The sequence below is a fragment of the Aythya fuligula genome, chromosome 15 (genome assembly GCF_009819795.1).
Source record: "Aythya fuligula isolate bAytFul2 chromosome 15, bAytFul2.pri, whole genome shotgun sequence".
Lineage (NCBI taxonomy): Eukaryota > Metazoa > Chordata > Aves > Anseriformes > Anatidae > Aythya > Aythya fuligula.
Genome location: NC_045573.1, coordinates 8798975 through 8817775, shown reverse-complemented (window position 1 = coordinate 8817775; position 18801 = coordinate 8798975). Strand labels below are relative to the sequence as shown.

At 43.8% G+C, this 18801-nt stretch overlaps 3 protein-coding genes across 5 annotated transcripts in view; all 3 read right to left on the bottom strand.

Moving 5' to 3' along the window:
* Nucleotides 1-1373: 1373 nt before the first annotated feature.
* Nucleotides 1374-6178, bottom strand: RPS15A (ribosomal protein S15a). The gene is made up of 5 exons (XM_032197960.1): nt 6112-6178; nt 4999-5136; nt 4307-4386; nt 2701-2786; nt 1374-1506 (listed from the first exon to the last, which is right to left on the bottom strand). The coding sequence occupies exons 2-5, from the start codon at nt 5129-5131 to the stop codon at nt 1413-1415; spliced, it is 393 nt and encodes a 130-aa protein (XP_032053851.1). The 5' UTR covers nt 5132-5136; nt 6112-6178; the 3' UTR covers nt 1374-1412.
* An 887-nt stretch (nt 6179-7065) lies between these two features.
* On the bottom strand, nt 7066-13620 carry ARL6IP1 (ADP ribosylation factor like GTPase 6 interacting protein 1). Its single transcript, XM_032197767.1, has 6 exons — nt 13537-13620; nt 11710-11843; nt 9967-10086; nt 9074-9191; nt 8329-8413; nt 7066-8107 (listed from the first exon to the last, which is right to left on the bottom strand). Exons 1-6 carry the CDS (start codon nt 13570-13572, stop codon nt 7989-7991), a joined length of 612 nt encoding a protein of 203 aa, XP_032053658.1. The 5' UTR covers nt 13573-13620; the 3' UTR covers nt 7066-7988.
* Nucleotides 13621-15843: 2223 nt separating this feature from the next.
* SMG1 (SMG1 nonsense mediated mRNA decay associated PI3K related kinase) overlaps nt 15844-18801 on the bottom strand; it is a 66449-nt gene continuing 63491 nt past the window's right edge. For all 3 annotated transcript variants that reach the window (XM_032197280.1, XM_032197282.1, XM_032197281.1), the window contains one exon: nt 15844-18445. In XM_032197280.1, coding sequence (XP_032053171.1) covers nt 18368-18445 — 78 coding nt within the window. In that variant the 3' untranslated portion in view covers nt 15844-18367. The remainder of the gene's footprint in view (nt 18446-18801) is intronic.

Below are 18801 nucleotides of genomic sequence, written 5' to 3'. Positions count from 1 at the left end.
CTGCTCTTCCCAGGTCAGTTGCAAGCCCCTACTACAGGACACTAGTGTACACCATGCTATTATTGTAAGCATGCTTTTGCAGTTCACTTGCTAGCTTCTTGTTCCTCAAAGATCCACATTAGGCAAGACTGTATGATTGCCTGGGAAGAATTGAGACCAGTTTGTTCATCAGCCAGCCATCACATCCTCCTCTCCTCTGTAAAAAACAACAAAAAAAATAAGACTAATTTGAAATAGGTTACGTAGTTACAAACTATAGAGTTTAAAGGGTTGTGCCTACAAGCAGTTGCTTCCATCCCAAGCCTCTCTGAAAGCTTTGTGAGGAAGCATTGCCTTCAAGGCACAGTACATCTACCCAAGGAATTGTACTCCTGACCAGAACTTATCATCAAGAAGGAAAATTGTGTCCAATGGTTTCTATCAAGAACCACAAATTCAAGTTGTTCTAAGCTGTTGAAACAGGCTTGCTACGTTTCAATATGAGCATTCCTAACAAACACTCCAAGAAAGCAAAATAAGGCACAGATTTCCAACTGTTGTTGAAGAAGCCTGCTTCCCATTCTCTACCATCTGCAAGCAGCTCTTCAGCAGCACTCATCTGCTGCGTGTGCTGCTTTTAAGGAAATTTGCTGGTATTTCTGTATCAAGCACACTACGCTGTCACACATCACACACTTAAAATGAAGACAAACAACTCATTCCATACAAAACACACTTTCTTCCTCACTATGACAAGTGACTTACAGAAATGCCATTTTTTTGCAATCATGCAAAGCAGCTGCACAGCAACTGTCCTGCCCAAATTCTGATGTTTCAAAGGACTATCGAACCAGAAACACAAAGGGAAAGGGACAATTCACCCTTATACCTTAATTACTCTTTAACACCGTATGATTTAAGAATTCTGTGATCTAAAGTCAAACTTCAGTCATCTAACTACTCCACAACCCTACATCTTGTAACTTAATACGTAATCTTAAACCTCAAGCAGTAAATAGTTTCTGGCGAGGAATCTTCTATTATTTGGCCAAAAAGTGAAGCTATGGAGTTGCACTTTTGTAACTGTGGTGACCCACGTATCTAAGAGCTAAGAGGTGATCTCACCAGCGGGTATCAAAGTACAGTTTAACACAATAATTTCTCTACTGAGGATATTCTGCACAACTACCTGTAGCCGTCATCCAAAACAAATGGTAACTATTAGAAGTTTGTTGTATCATTAACAGAAACTAAAGCTGTAACCAGGAATGTGTGGAAACCAAGTGTCATTTGAAGTACAGGCAGAGCTTAAGCACTGTTGAAGAGCTTTCTGTTACAAGCACTATTGCAGGTACCGTTACAAGTCATTAAAATACCAAGTGGAAAGACCAGAGTCCATTTGAACAATTTATTAGTAACCTCTTTTACAAGTTTTAGAAAAAGAATCCCAGGATTTTGCCTCCTGTGTGTTTTCGCCTAGCCTCCTCATGGTCCATGATGCCAGCTGAGGTTGTCAGAACAATGTACCTATTAAGAAAGAACAAACATTCAGTTTATTGTCAGTTTTGTCCTGTGTTCATGCAGAGCTGATGGCACTAACTTCATTTTTGTATTACAATAGTAAGATTTGATTCTTTCAGTAAGAGCCTAACATGGCTAAGATCATGTTATCAATGAAAAAGGAACTTCTCTCACAACTCCGAAACACACAAAGCACGTCCACAACCTTCTGTTCTCCAGTGAGGTTTACTCACACGTTCCTACCAGAAGTCAGGTTAGCTGTTTCAGCAGTAGCAAGTAACAGTTCTCAGACAAAATCTTCTTCTATTTCATAGACATTTTTCCTGGGAGCAGGTAGAGTTGCCATGGTGCCAGACAGCTCAGCTCTGAATGCTTTGTCACTCACTGTTTTGAACACTGCTCAGCCTGATGCAGATGAATATCTGGACCCAGACTGACAACTGAAGCAGCCTGAGTCATTTCTAATGCCATCATTTGGATTATCAGCATACTTCAAACATCTTCGTGTTTGAAAACCTCCTGTCCTACCACTCTATAAATACTCTTGAAAAATCTCCATATGACAACACATGCTAGTCAGCTATGTAGGTACAGCTCAACTAAGCAGCTTATCACCAGAGCTTTAAGAAGAGAAATGACAAGGAACTGTTAATCCTGCCTCTGATGGGGCAGAGTGGCTGAGCTACTGCAATTTATTACTCTCGACTTAGTGAGTTTGGGGAGGGAAAAACATACTGTAACATCTGTGTTTCAGAGGTTCAAAACTCATTGAGTCTTGCACCACTTAATATCTTATTCAACTTGTACACAATCAGGAAGTGTAAAGTACTGCAACCCTACTGCAACTCAGTCATCTACTGACTTCCCTTACTCCTCTCCCGTCTCTAAAGAGCAATTCATAAAATTAAAATGAGCAACAGAAAAATCTTGTTTTCTTGGTAAACTACAGAAGTGGTGAAACCAGGATGTACCAAAGCCAAGCAAAACAAAAAACTGTTCTTGGTTCATAGTGCCCCTTTAGAACTGGTTAAAAGGAGTATTTGTATGGAAGTTGAATTTTTAGGCTCTTATCTCCTTTTAGACTAATGAGTCAAGTATCACAGGACTCTAACTCAGGCAGTATCAAAGTGTAATTTAAAAAAAAAAAAAAAATCAGTTTCACATATGCCAGCCACGGATTCACCTCCTCTCCATACTCACCCAAACTGACGCGAAGGCAGTAGGTTGTTCTGCCACTTTTCCAAATCCTTCAGCTGAACATCAAATCTGGGACTGATTACACCACACTATAAAACAGAATTCCATTATAAACTGGAGAACTGTATAAAGTGCATTTTGTACACCTGTCATTCTAACTCATTATATGAAAGAATTAAACAACTGCAATTAAAATATTCTGGCAGCAAAAGATTAGAGTATCAAAAGCATGTATCATCACTGTAGTACGAAATAGCTTTCTCTCAGAGAAACCACGTCTCACAGTTCAGCTTTTATTTCCTTAGCCTCACCTCCTTCCTCTTGCCTAAACAGAGTGACACAACACTGCTGCTAAACAATTTAATGACTAGACCTGGGAGAGCACAAAAGCATGCTATAAACCATTAAAGATTAAGTAGTATCCTACTTCATCAAAAAACTGAGATTATTCAAGGACAGACTACTTCTAATCATCATATGGAGTTAGCAAAAAAACAAAACAAAACAGAACAAAAAAAAAACACTAGGTTTTAAACAGGGAGAAAGTAACACACACAAAGTTACCAGCATCGCCAAGTTAATCGTATTACTTATTGACCATAACCACGACTAGCACCTCTAGTTACCTCACTGGCTCCAATTTTCTTAACTTCCAAGAGCCAAACAGGACATCTTACTGCAGTGATGGACATTTTCCTGAACCAAACAACTGTTCTCTTATTGCAGCTGTTGAGAGAAACATCACATACAGCTGCACCCTGCAAGATCTGCTACAAAATCGTCCAGAAAGAGTTCAAGAAACACTATTCTCTAATCTGACACAGATTATTTTTATGACAGACACATAAAACTAGTAAATGGGGGTTGTGTCAGATTCTTTGCCACTACACCGAGGCAATTTTCAGCTGCATTATCTGTTCATCATGGAAACAGACCTCAACATGTTTTTGCAAATTAACTTTAGCTTTCTTTACTTAAAAACCACCTCTCATTCAAATAGCTTAACTAGAAACAATGGCGCACAGCATGTCATCACAGAAGTAGAAAACTACTCAATATCTTAAGTCAAAAGCATTACAAAAATGCCAAACACCTAGAAGTACCTCGTACACCCCAGGAATTCACAAAGCACTAATTAATGTAACATTTACCTTTCTCTCAACCACAAGCAATGCTCATCTGGCAGCAGCAGGGGGGGTTGGCTCTCACCATTTACAGGTATTAAACATCAACTGGAAAGCAACTCACTTGCTCTCTCCTATGACAAAAGTCTCCTAGATAACTACGGCATCAAATAAAGAGAAATCACGAGATAGCAAGGAAGTCCTTAAGAGAAACACATGGTACCTACAAGCTGACTTCCCCGAAGATGTGGCACAAAGATGTGGCATGGTGTGTTTAACAGAAATGTAATTAGCCAACTGAACTATTATGAACCTAAAGTTTAGTATTTGATAACTACTGGTAACACCGATATTACTCTCGTTTACATGGACTTAATTAAATACCCTCTTCTCACGAGTAATTCATTCAGAATTGGAGCAGACAAACAAAAAAGCCTCATTTAACCATCCCCCCAGAGAAGTGAATTCAGGAAAATGAATCCTACCTTGTTGAGTCTGCCTGTGAGATTGACAACGATCTTCCCAGCTCTGTGATCGTCAATTATCTCAAATTCACCAATGTAACCTAGAGAAGATCAGAAAACGGACAAATCAAAACATGGTAACAAGATACAGCACAGCTTGCTTGACTCACTTCAAGCATCTTAAGTCAAAAAAAAAAAAAAAAAACAGCACCGTAACACTACAGCATCCGCAAAATTCCAGAAGTTTTTAGCAATTATGCTTTAAGTTACTTTACGTGTGCCTCTGATATGGCTCAGTTGCACCCAAATATCAATTGCTGTCTTTAGTTACACTCTGTAAAGGTGGAACCCATCTGAAATAGTGGTTGGTTTGGTGTTTTCTTCTCCAGAACTTGTCCTGGACAAGGACACTTGTGGTAGTTCTAATGTTTGGACTTCCTTTATAAAGAATACTGTAACAGTATGTAAGAAGTAATCAATAAACTTATCCCCCCAAAAACAATTAACAGCACACTCACCTAGAAACATGCCTACGTTCATAATTTATAATCATTTTAGAACAACAATTATCACCAATTCACTGTGAAAAGTCTGAACAGAACCAAATCAACTCCACAAGATGCTCAAGTTTACCTGAAAATCTCAGTCACTAAAGCAAACCAGACAGAAACCCTGAACCAGATCAACATTAGCACTGCGGGGTCTCCACTCACCATGTTTCATCATCACAGTTAAAAACCGGACGATTACTTTGGAGCATGGTCTGATGAGAACTTGGCGTTTCCCACGTTTCTCTGCATTGTTGATGCTTTTGAGAGCATCGGCCAGTACGTTCATGCGCACCATGGTGCCTGGGGGGAAGGAGAGAGCCAGTTACGTACACCAGGTTTCCATCAGGGCCACACTGACAGAAGGATGCCTTTCTAAGGCTGATTTTAGATCTAAAAGACCTAAGACTGACAAAAAAAAAAAAAAAAAAAAAAAAAAAGTTGTGCTAAACCTCAAAAGGCATTCTGAAACAAAAAAAGCAAGTCGATACACACTCAGGTGTGCTCAAAAGAATGCACAGCTGCTGTAACAACTTGGGAAATCTTGGGAAAGAAAAACTTGGGAAAGTGTTGTTTAAACTTGAACTTTACCAGTAAGCACATGTGAAGTTGTGAAGGCCACCACGAAGACATGTCATCCGTGTGACATCTCTCCCAGGTGAGCGTTTGGGGTTTTATAACCCAGTTACGCAGTATCAGCCCCACTCAAGGACCAGCCCATGCATGGCATTAACCATGCTAGACGCTGCTTAGCTTGCTCACCACCAAAGGAGTTACAGGACGACAGTAACGCGCGGCTCTTCCACCCAGGAGCATGGGCACCAGTTCTTGCACTCCGGGGACGAGGACAAACGCCCCGAGCCGTGCCATGCCCACCGAGCCACCCCCAACCGAGCCAGAGCGGCCGCAGCCCCCCAGGCAGCCCCCAGACCCAGGGGCCGCTCCCCGCGGGCCAACTCCCGCCGCACTCGCGGCTTCAGGCCGGAGCCGGGCAGCCCCCCCCGGCCCCGGAGCCGATCGCGCCCCCCCCGCCGCCCGCCCCGGGCCTCCCCTCACGGCCCCGCTTCCGCCGCCTCCCTCAGCGCCCTCCCGCACCCCCCCCCGGCTCCCCGCGGGCTCCTCAGAGGGCCGGGCGGGGGCGGCGGCGGCTCAAAGCGGCCCGGGCGGGTCGGGGGCAGTCCCCGGGGCCCGGCGGGGCGGGCGGGGGCGGCGGCAGGGCGCGGATGGCGGCGGCGAGCGGCGGATGGCGGCCGGGGGTGGCGGCGGCGCCCAACTCACCGGCGCCGCAAGATGGCGGAAAAGGAAGGGGCCGGGCGCGCCGCGCGGAGTTATGGGAAGGCCGCGGCCGCGGGGTGGCGAGAGCGGCCCGGAGAGATCTCGCGAGAGCCCGCGAGACCCGGGCGGGAGGCAGCGGCGCGCGAGGCTCGGCCCCTCCCCATTGGTCTGGAGGCGCTTCCGGGGCGAGGCGGCTTCTCGCGTTCCCATGGCGACCGGGACGCTGCCGCTACGGCGGCCCCGAAGGGGCAAAAGAGGCGGCGTTGCGTGAGGGCGGGGGCAGGGGGCAGCCCTGGAACGCGGCACAGGGCAGGGCGCGGGGCTCCTCCTGCCCGCAGCCGAAGCACGGGGAGGCTCCTGGAGCACGGCTCCCCCCGGCTCCCCCCGAGCTCCAGGGGGGCCCCGCACGCCGGCAGCACACAAACCGTCACCCTCAGCCCGTCAGCATCCCCATGGCAAAGCTGCAGCAGGAGTTCACGCCGGAATTTACACCTCCAAAGGAACGCACGGCTCCTGCTGTAACGGAGCTGCCTCCCTCTGAGCCAGCCCCAGCACGGGGCAGAGGTGCCAGCAGGGCTCCCAGCACCCGGCCCCCGTTGCCTTTTGACATGCCCCATTTCTTCCACCAACAGCTCGTGCCAGTTAAGCGGAGCACTTCCCAAATGAATCTCTGCAGCTGAGATCTACTCCAAGATTCACTTCCTGAGCCTGACTGTCCACAGCCCCGGGGGCTTCCACCAGTGTTAATTAACCACAGGTGGCGTTACAGCCTCACAGCCCGCCCCCCTCCAGCAGGAGCTGGCCCCACACCACCAGGAGCTGTGCGGATCTCAGGGAGGTGCTGCAGGAGGATGCAGCCACGCACAGGACTGCCACATGACACAAACACCACTTCCTCCTCCAGTTCCTCAGATGCACACACGGGATTTTTTGTATGGTCAAAGAACAAGTCTGGAAGAAGTTTCTTACTCTGTATTTGCCTATTCAACAGGTACAATACACCAAGAGTTCATTTTAAAACAGTAAACTTTTAAAATGCATTAACACAGGTTTTAGCTTTCCAAAGAAAAAAAGTTCAGTTTTTAAAAAAGGAGGGAGGTCATAGAAAAGCACAAACAACTCAGGCTTATTTACAACAGACAAACTTAAGAAGTTCAGGGTGATATGGTGTACAGACAACATTCATAAGACCAAACATGCTACATGGCTCTGTGACAACAGCAGTTTTAGAACAATCAGCTGTTAAGGTAACACACCTTACCTCATTGTCTACAGTCTCAGTGCAATAAATTGAGGTTTACACTACAGCTACAGAGCTACAATTTATATATCCAGACCCCAATCTAGCAGATGATCTGGTCTATGCAGCCAGAAAAGCAAACAGACAACTAGCTCACCTTCTGCCCCAGATGTGGGTACTCCCCCCCTCAGCTATGATCATTCCTACCCAGCTAATTGTGCCCCTTCCACAAGGCTCAGTAGTAACAAGCTTCCAAGAAGAAGTTTCCAGAACTTTCATACTTGCTGTAACTACAAGACATTAACCAGTGAAGCTACAGGTTATGAGAACGCTGTCGCACACTACAATCGGGATGGGGCATTTTTGTAAGGGGCCTCTTCATTTGCTGACAAGACTAAAGCTCCGCATGGCAAAGGCCAGGATCCTTCCTATGAGATAGCTGCAGGCTGCAGAACCTTAACCTGGACAGCAAAAGAGAGAAACCCAGAGCAGCTGCTAGTGACATTTTGACTTCATCAGGGAGCCAATTAAAAAAAAAAAAAAAAAGCAAGCCAGTGAGCAATACTACTTCTATTATCTTATGTATACATTAATTCTCAAAACTCTTTCCAAGGAAACTTTGCAAACAGCAGTCAAGTCTTCATTCATTTTTCTTTTCCTTGTGCTTGAGAAGCTTGTTTATCTCCCTTTTTGCCATTCCAACATACTTCGTAATGATCCCATGCTGGTTTAATCCAGGAAACAGCAGCAAGAAACTCACTGGAGAAACAAAACCAAAAATTATTTACTAACCCTTTAACAAGCTTCTGTCACCTTGCAATTCCTCACTTCCTGTAAGCCCCACTAACTGCTGAAAAACAAAAATGAAACCCCAAGCCAAAAGAAATCCCTCAACAAATAATCAAGTTTTACTTCTACCAGCCTCATACCATTTTAGGAAGCTAACAAACTCAGTTTTGCTTTGTACACTACACACTTACCAATGAGATAAGTCAGAAAGAGGTTGTGAACTTGCTGTCCAATCCAGGCAACCACAGCAAGGGAACAAAGCATGGTCATGAAGTACTAAAACAAGCAAAGAGACCAGTTAACCACAGATCTGTTGGGAATTTTCCGCCTTCCCCTCAGCATTCAGCAACATGTCAAAGTTTAAAACCTGCTAAAGTTCCCAGGTCATGCCCATGCAATACACGCAGCCTTGTTAGCATTGTGATTAGAGACTGTCTGTACATTCCCTTTTATTTTCAGGCCATCACTATTACAGTAAAGCAACTCTTTTCTATCCCTCACACCTTGCTATCCCCACTGGTAAAACTTCTGCTTCACTCAGAACCTGAAGCTTTATCCTCATCAGTATACTTCATAGCTCCTGTACTTACACTGACATGTTAAGGTCTTGTTTTTCAGGCAGATGGTGTGCAACTGAACACACACCTATTTTAATGTGGTCTTTACAGGCTGTTTCTAAAAACTGAAATATCCAAAGAAACACAATTTATATTTTAAGATCAAGAGTACGCTTCTAATTGAAGCAGTATTGCAATTTTAAAGACAGGTATCCTGCCACTCAGGGTTTGACTAGCGTGTGTGACTGGCATTAAGCCACAGGCAGAATCATTGGTTCCTGCTTCAAGAATACTGGTTTATTCAGACATGTTCCTTGCTAAAGAACTTCGGACTAAACAAAGCAGAGATCATTTAAAACCAACTCCCAGAACTCATTACCATTTTAGGCTTCTCTTCCTTTATTGTGAAGAGACGTTTCCACCAGCCAACAATTCGGCGACGAGACTTGACCAGGTTGCTGCAAATTTCATGAAATCTTTGCTGCTGTTCTGTAGTCCTTTTTTTTTTTAAAAAAAAAAAAAAAAGACAGGAATAAGAACCCAAGTTTTCATCTCTATTTTTTTTTTTTTAAATCTCATACTATTTCCCAGCAGAAAGAAAAGTTGTCCGATACTTATCCTGACATTTGCCCCACTTCATTTTGTACCCTATTTTTAATAGAGCATTGTCTCTCAAATCAACTCCGAAAGAACCACTGAACCACCCCTATTCAGAACAGGAGAGCACTGCTTTTAATTATTCAATACCAATGTGCATTCCTTTAGTACATTAGGCAAGAACATTTATCCACTAGTCAAAGCAGACTAGAATTTTTAAACACAAAATCCATTTCAAATATGGTTCACCTCCAGTGTACTGTGTTCATAAGCCCTGCCCTTCTTTGAAGTTATTTCAATCACTTATGATCACATTATCAGTCTTAAGATCCCTGGGCATTACTTCATCTTCATATTTACAGCTACTACTTTTTCCAAACATAGAATACAATCCCCTTCATATTTTTAGCAGAACTAGAATCTCTAATGGACCGCAAAGAACGCACCCTACGCCTTCAACAGGAACAATAAAGACATATTGCAGTAGTTACATTTCAAAAAAAAAAAAAAAAAAGCAAGACATTTTACATGAGTTCTCACCTCATATACTATCGACATTGTCAATTGCAAGGACTACATAGGAATCATTTGACATTTGCGAAGTGGTAAATACCCATTTTGCTAAAATTAATAATTCCTTTACACTCAAGCTATTTAAATTTGAGCTTTTCTTACCATTTATTAGAGCCAAAGATCCTAGGTGCAAGAGCAGGAACAAGATAATCAGCCAGACAGAGGAACATAACAAAACAGGAGACACCTGAAAGAACTGATGGATCCAAGTAGTAGATCATCCTGGAAAAAAAAAAAAAGCAATAAACACTCAATGTATTCAGCCATCTCAACAGATTGGCTAGGGACTTCAAATAGTAGACCTACCCCTTTGAAAAAAATTGAAGCTGGACAAATTTGCTCATCTTACTCATGAAAAGAGGTTTAAGCACTGTACTTCAACTTCATTACAAGGAAATTCAGATGAAAAGATCAAAATATAAATTTTCTGAATGCACTTGAACATAAAGTGCCGCAATACAGAAAGCACAATATGAAGTTCACTGCAAGTAAAAGTTCATTATTGCTCTCCCAGAAGTTGAGAAGTTGAGTTTGGGATGGGGATGAGTGAGGAAACACGTGAAACAACTAGCTAGGGTGAAAGCTCTCATCTTGTTGGTTCTTAAGTAAATCACAGGGTCCAGATACACTCCAGGCTGCTATTTACTGCCTCACCTGCGACAGCTAACCAAACCTGTTTCAGACAAGGAGTCACAAGCCTCCAAGCAGGACAGTGCTGTGCTCTTATATATGAGGTTTGCCACCATTTAAATGCAGCTGTACAGGTAGTGGACAAGAACTAGCTTTTCTCATAAGCGTGTTAACATTCAGTTGAGTCCTGTGTAACTTATTTGCACTTTGCAGAACTTCTTGAACAGTGAAGAAAGACAAACCACTGCAGGGCCAGCTTTCTACACACCTGGCACAGTGCTGCTGTGCTGAACATTCATCTTCAATACAGCACCAATTAAGAATTTGAAGCTGTTCTATTTCCTTCAACTATTATTCAACATGGTATTTCCTGCAGTCACATAACTTTTTAAAATTACAATTACTTTTCAAAATTACTTTTCAGTTTCATTTGACTTCCACCCTCCTCACCTCTCTTGAGGGCCATAAAATTTGCATTAGCCAGAAGACACTGTTCCTACCTCACCTTATTCGACATTCGTACATGCCCTCTTTTCCTTAGTCCAATAGCGCATGCAGCTGCAACTCTCCAGCTGGTTGCAGGACACTTACCTGTACAAGGTAGGAGCCACCCTGACTACCACCATGTCACACAAAGGCAGGGACAGGCCTCCAGCACGCCCATTTTGTACCCCCGACAAGTTACGTCCTCCCACTTTGACTCAATGCTGCATTCAGCCTGTCATTCTCTTCTCTTCCTTTCTCAAAGGAGACAATAGAATCTAGGAGGACCAAGTTGTGTAAAACCAACTGAATTTGTCACTAAACACCACAGCAAAGACACAGAATAGCTAGTAAGGAAAGTTTGCCCTATGGAAGCAGGTTTTTCCTTATGACCATAATGGTATTGCTGGTGGCTTAGGGAAGAAGGCCAGAAGATGATCAGATCTGACAAGCAGAACACACCAGTGAACAGCACACAGCTGAGCATGCTGAAGAGCTACAGCAACTCCGCCTGCCAAACAGCTTTTGCAGAAAGCACCATCCCCCCAGTAGGATGTGACTTGTGTTACTTCCTGTTCCCAGTTCTGGGTTTTTCTTTTCAAAGTTTACATGCATTCAGAAATAGAACTCGAAGAGCCTATGTGATTGTTTTAAGACATCTTTGTAGTCTTTTCTTAGCAGTTTTGCTATTAGCCATGAGCAGTGCTCATGCTCTCTCTATGAGCTACTTACAGGAAAGAAAAGGAAACAACACTCATCAGCGCAAGAGGAAACCAGGCTCTCTCCCAGCGAAGAATTTTATCAGTCATCAATATCACTTCTCCCCATCCTTGCAACTGCTCTTCCAAGCTAGCAGTTTCCGCAGCCTACACAAAAAAAAGAGAAGAAAGTGTTATTACTAATCAGAATCAGATTGGTTCCCACACAAAGTAGCTGAAGAAAATGTCAGAGACCCCAGCCACGAATCCAAGTAATTAAATTATTAATAACACGCTAAATTATGACACAGTAGAAGGGAAGTAATAGTGTATCTTCCCAGGCTAAATGCTACCTCCTCACAGATTTTATCAAGGTGTTCTCCTTGAATATTTCCTCAGTTAAGTGAAAAGTCAAGTTTTAAAGCCCAGCTAAAACCCCTCAACTTTTAATTTTCAACATCAGGAAAACATATTTTAAATAGCTCTCACATTGCAGCATTTTCAAAGATAACCCTAACACCGTTAATCAGTTTTCTAGATGCTGTCCAACACTAACATTTTACTATGTGGAAGATAGTTGAAAACACTCAAGTACAGCATGGAAAAGTTATCCAGCTGATCACACTTGGCATGCAAAGAGAAAGTTTTCCTACCAGTTGCCCACGACAGTGACCAGGCAGCCTTTAAACTGCTGTTCCCATATTATTCCTCTATTCCTCCCCACGCACCTTTTGCAGAGAGGCCCTGCCTGCCCTGGCACCAGCTCACTAAGCAGTTCACCTCAGGTGTGCCACATTTAGCATGGCTTAATAGTTTGCCCTCAGGGGGACAATGGATCTCACAGATTGCAAAATCCTCATAAACACAAATGGAGCTGACTGCCCCCACAGTAAGGGGTAAAAAGCCATGGAGACCTGCACATGTGCTGTGCAGAGATAGAGCAGATGTAGTTCTCAATCACATGCTGCTCTTATCTTAAATGAGCTGACACCACTAAATATGGACAGCTGAGCGCAGCTACCACTGTAAGACATAGTTTATTTTTGTCACACCATCTGAATTATTTGAAAACCACATTTCAGGGCAAAAAGAAAAAAAAAAGATCAGAAAGCTATCTCACAGACTGCTGAATACCCTTCAGTCATTATATCTTCCTCGTGTTATAAACACAAAACCTCATACAAAACAGCTGCTTTACTCCAGAAATCAGTTTATGACAAGCTGGTTTGGCTTTACTAACTCCAGCTGTATGCATTTATCACAACCAAGAGAAAATTAATGGGAAGCATACCAGGAGGTAAGAGCGTTATTGATCATGGTCAGGCTACCACAAGTCAGCTTCTGTCAACACCTAAACACTCCTGATGGGCAGGATCTGGCACAGTGGTGTTTCCCCCCCCTCCCCTCCCTTAATTAAAAAAAGCTTCCATAAGCGTGAACTGTTGTGAATAGGGCATCCGCTCCTCTAGGATACTTGAATCCGAAGCAGACTTTTCCTGCAGAAGCTCAGGCTTCCCTTCCACCCCCAGGCTGCTAAGGGTTTCCTTCACCCCTTCCCAGGCGAGGAACAACAAACGCAGATAAATAACGCTCTAGAAAACTTCCCTTCTTCACCTTTTGCTTTTTAATGCCTTTCCAGCACCCACGCTTACAGTTACAGACATAAAGGCGTTTCTTTAAGCTTAGGAGCATTTCAGCTCCCCCAGCCAACAGCCCGGCCGCTGCCCCCTCCCTCAGCCCCGGCGCTGAGGGGACGGCCGAAGGAGCCCAAACACAGCCGCGGCCGTTAAACGGCACCACGAGCACCCCGAGCAGGGCAGGGATCGCCACCAACTCTCGCCCGGCAGCCCTATCCCCTCACCAGCTGGTAGGCGCTGTTGTTGTCGCCCTCCGCCATCTTGTGCCGCCCTCCTCACACCGCCACCCCCGCCGCCTTTTGTAGCCGCCGCAGCACCGTGTCCGCGTTCCGATTGGCCAGCTCGAACGCCGCGCGGGCCAATCGCCGAGCCCTCGCCGCACCCACGCCGCAGCCGGTTGGGCGGTGAGGTTTGAAGCGAGGCGGTTGACCAATCAGCGCGCGGGGCGGGCGCCTCCTCCCTTCTCTCCGTCGCAATGCGACGGCGGCGGCGGGCGGGGCCCGGCCTGAGGGGCGCTGAGGGAGCTCTGCCGGAGGCGGGGCAGCGCAGGGGCTGTCAGCGCTCGGCGCGTGTTTGTAGTTTAAATCTTTGCCCCCCCAGCGCCGGAAATGTCGTTTTTAAGAGGCAAATAAGTGGAAGGTTTGGGGTTTCGTAAAATTCATAGAGTCATTAGGGTTGGAAAAGCCCTCCGAGGTCCAACCACCCCCTACCACCAGTGTCACCCACTGACCGTGTCCCCAAGCACCACGCCCAACCCCTCCTTGAACGCCCCCAGGGACGGTGACCACCTCTGGGCAGCCCGTCCCAGCGCTGCCCGCTCCTTCTGACAGAAATGTCTCCTCATTTCCACCCTGAGCCTCCCCTGGCACACACCGAGGCCGTTCCCTGTGGTGCTACCACGAGAAGGGCGGCTCCTCTCCCCGGCACACAGGGCTCGAGGGCGGGTTTGGGGCTTAGGACGCGGGGGGCGCGTTGCTGAGGCAGCGCAGGGCCACGGGTGTCTCAGCAGCGAGCAGGGCAGCAGGAGGGCTGCGAGGCAGCACCGCGCCCGGGGGGGATTCCTGGGTTACCACACAGGAAGGCTGCCCGGCTCTGACAACCGCAGCTGACCCAGCTGGGGTAATTGCCACCTGTCCACCAATTTTATTTTTTTTTAGGTCAGTGCAGCATGAGAACAGACATGGGAGAAAGGCATTAGGATATAAGTATTTTTTTCTGACACAGCTTCCTCAATGTTACAGTCACACATGCTATGAGCTTAATCATAGTCTCTGCAATGCAGTGGCAAACGGAGAGCAAAAAAAAAAAAAAAAAAACCACATTTTTAATTATTTCCGGCACAAAAATTGCAGTGCTTTTCCAGCCCTTCTCCCCAGTTTCATGGAAAGGAAAAAATGAAGGAGAGAGAGCAGGCTACCGTCTCAGATGTACCATCTACTTTAACATGTGCCTGTACTGAATTGTTTGATCTTTTCCCAGGTTCTCTTTGGATTTGCTCAAGATTGTATATAAAGAACAGATACATGATATTTTTGAACATCTTTCAAATTCATTTGCATGTTATTAAAATCTAAGAATATCTTAGTGTACTGTTTTGCACTAAGAAATGGTGGAATCCACTCTCAAAATCCATAATTGCACCACAGCACAGCTCACACAAAAGCTAATTTCTAAAGCAAGTGATGCCTACAGTCATTTTGATGAAAGTATTTGAGAAAGCATGGTCTCAAGCAGAAAGCATAATGCATTGCCTTTACCATTCCTAGGAGCATTTGCAGCCTCCATAGCTATTTGATATAACCATCCAGCTCCTGGTTTCACCCATCTGTATGATTCTCACTGAAAAACACAACTACTTACCACCGAAAAAAAACAGGAACTTCCATCATCTTTAATGCCACTGTCAGATTCATCGTCTTCGAGCTAGTCTTTCACATGCCAGCACCTGAATCAGTTTCCCATCCAAACTTTCCTCCCATTCAAGCGAACCCCTGCAGATGCCATTTCCTTGTGTGCTTCTCCGTGACTGAGGGGCAGGTGGGACAGTGAGTCTCACGGGGTGCCCTTTCCGCCCCAAAACAGCAGAGCTGCACCAGCACACTGCACTGAGCAGAGCATAGGGTCCTGCCCTGCTGCCCAATGCTCCCCAGCCAGACTGGTGGAAGCACAGTGTAAAGTGGGCATCAAGCATCACCAACGCTTTTATAGAAACTTCATTACAAAAACTTATAGGATATTTTCTCATTTTCCTTGGAAAAATTTTAGGTTTAACCAAGTCTGTACCAGTGTGCCATATTGTCACCCTTCACCAAGAACATGGCAGCTCACAAATGCTGACAGTCACACTAACTTCTAAGCATGTTAGGTGTTTAGGTGTCTCTTCAATGTGAGCTAGGCAAATATAAGTCTCTGTAGAATCCTGTTTTAATTTAGGATTTGTTTTATATTAAGCATTTTATTCTCCCCCATAACTTTCAAAACCACAAGTAGTTTGACATAAGGAAATTATGAATACACATTTTATTTTTTAAAATTTTATTAAATTACGCAGTAAAGAACCCATCTCCACACAAGTGTTTCATTTCTGGATAGCAGAGGTATAATACATGAGCCACAGGTGAGTGCATTACCCCTCCCTTCCCCCCAGCTTCCAAGAAATAAAACAGCATGTATAATACACTCTTGTTACTCCGGTACTCCAAACAGATTGTTCATAAGGTCATTTTTAACTGAAGAAAAAGTAAAAAAGGACCAACAGTGTAAAGTGTCTTGTTCTGCATATGAATGTTCTTCACGGCAACATTCCAATACCTTCTTTCTTGCAATACTCGGCATGGCAGAGGGTTCAGGACAGTGGAATGCATTTGCAAGGGTATTGTTAAATATAAAGCCTGTGACTTCCCTAGAGTTATTCAGGCAATCAGAATGCAAAAAAAAAAAAGGCCATATGTCTGTTGAAAATTCTTACACTTCAAAGTGCATATCCACAAAAAATTGGCAACAGAGTAGAAATTGAATCCTAAGACCTACTGAGGAGGCAGAGCAGTTAGTCAGCATAGTGCAAATAATGAAAATAATACAAGTTCTTCTACTACTTATGCCTGGTGTTAATTTGTATTATCTGAAACTAGCCACACTTTCTACTCAGATGAACTGCTGCAAATCCATTCAATTGAATGAATATGTTGCCAGTAGTGAGCTTGGCTCAAATCCTTTAATACTTAAATTTTGATTGAAAAAATGCTGTATTTAAAGTGTGCTTTTACTCTGAAAAGTGACTAAAATGGCATAAAGGATCTTCCCATACCTCATTCTTCAGCAACTGTCTGTAATGAACTCACAGAGTTTACAAAAGATAAACACTTTTCATACATAGCTATGCAAATTTATCTTGGTTGAGAATGCCAGTGTGGATTTCTGCTTTAGCTATCAGCACCTGTAAGATTTTGTTGTTGTAACTGAATTGTTAGATTTATTTGCTGTAAGAAAAAGAGGTTGCCTTTTCCTAAAGGTGTCCCACTTAAAAAAAAATGAAGCAAGAAGTATTTTAGACAACTCTCAGACAAGCAAGACATAGATCTAAGAAGATGCCATTTTTAGAGAGACTTTTCTGATCATAATCACACTTGGTGTGCAGAACTGATTTGAAAAAAACTTGGTGGAAGATTCGCTATGGATGCATTATTGAACAACCATCTATAAAAGCAATCTGGCAAAGCAAAATTACTTTGCAGAAATTTTTACAGATCTGGTTGAACAAAAAATTGGAGAGTCCTTCATTTCCTGGATTATATGTATGCCCCTGTGAACTGAAGCACTATAATTTACAAGTGTGAACTAAAAGTATTAGGAAAGTGAAGTAAAAAGCGTATCACTCTACCTCCACCAGAACATCACTTTATTGTTTATCTGTCATCAACAATGTAAAACTCTACTAGATACTCTATCCTGGTTTTTAAAAAGGTAAAGATTACATTGGATTAGCTACGTCGTACGAAAGAAACTACAGCAATCACAGTAGAATGAGATTGGAGGGACAATTTGAATTACAAAAAAGTGTACACTGCAAGCAGAGGGAAGTGCACATTAAATCAAATGCCTGTAGGATTCATTACTTTTAAATGCACAGTGACAATTTTGAGAAACTGTACATAATAGAATCACAGAAATGACTTTAAAATAACCAAAATTACATTTTGCATTTGACCATCCAACTCATAAGTAATCATTGATGTTCCGTATTTTCAGTGCTTTTGGAAAATTTGTTTACCAAACAAAATTTAAGTTGTTAATTTGACTAAACTGTGAAGTAGAAGGATTGAAATAAAAAGTATATTGGAAGTACGCCTAACCTACAAGAATAAGCCAAGAGGGGTGTATGCAAGGAGAGGCTGGGAGGGAAGAAAGAAAGGAAAGAGGAAAAGGGAGAAGAGAACAAAGGCTTTTTCTTCTATCTCAGAAGTTCTTCCAATGCAGCGTATTTCTGATATACAGCTCTTTGCTTTCAGTCCATTTCTGAAGTTTACGTTTTGTAGCCTTTTTCCGTACTAACTGGTCAACTCAACCAGCACTGTTGCCAAGCAACAGGAGTAACAAGAATCTGAATGCATCAAATCTTCCTTGCTGTGATTTCTTCATGGCCCCATTTTTTCTGTTTTTCTTTGAACAGGGTTCGGTGTTTCCTGAATTGTTCACAGGGTCAGGTGGAATTGAGTTCCAAATCACTCTGCGGTTTGTAGCATCCCGATTTCTTTCTGCAGCTAACCCCCAGACACGTTTGCAGTTCTTCCAGAGCAGAAAGACAAACCGTGTTGTTCAAGCGGTGAACGTGCACCCTTGACCTTGGGGGTTGCAGACCATTGTGTTTAGCGTATCCCTGAGTGCAGCTATCCTGCAGGATTCACTTCCCAGTGCACCGAGATTTCCTAGGTTTCCTCAGATTAAGCCCCAGTATGCATCACCACCGACTGTGGTGCGGCTATGGATGCCTGAGGCCGAGTTGATTCTGGTGGATGTCTGACCTCGCTGAACCAGACTGATCTGCTTTCTCCCTACTCATACCCAGGCAGTCCAACCTTCATACAGCTGAGCCAAGTTATCTAGATTAGTTGCTTCCTTAATCACAAAGTCAACCTATTAAAAAGGTCAAACAAGTAATTAAAACATGCTTTTTTTTTTTTATAGTGCTTAAGCCATCTTAACATTTACTGTAAAATTTCTTCCCCTGCAAATACAAAATTTCAGTAAGAAAATCTATAGTCGCTGTAAACTTACATAACTTTCTGTATTCCAGATAAGAAATAAGAATTTCTACTGGAGGAGCAAAAAGAGATCAAGCATCTCATTCATAACCCCTATACTGAAAAGTCACAACATTCTCAATTTTATGGGTCCTCTGAGAACTTCTCAGAGAGAAGCATTGCTGTGTTATGCCTGTGAACAGATCAGTCTTGTCCTTCACACAGCTGTACAAAACTGATACTCACTGG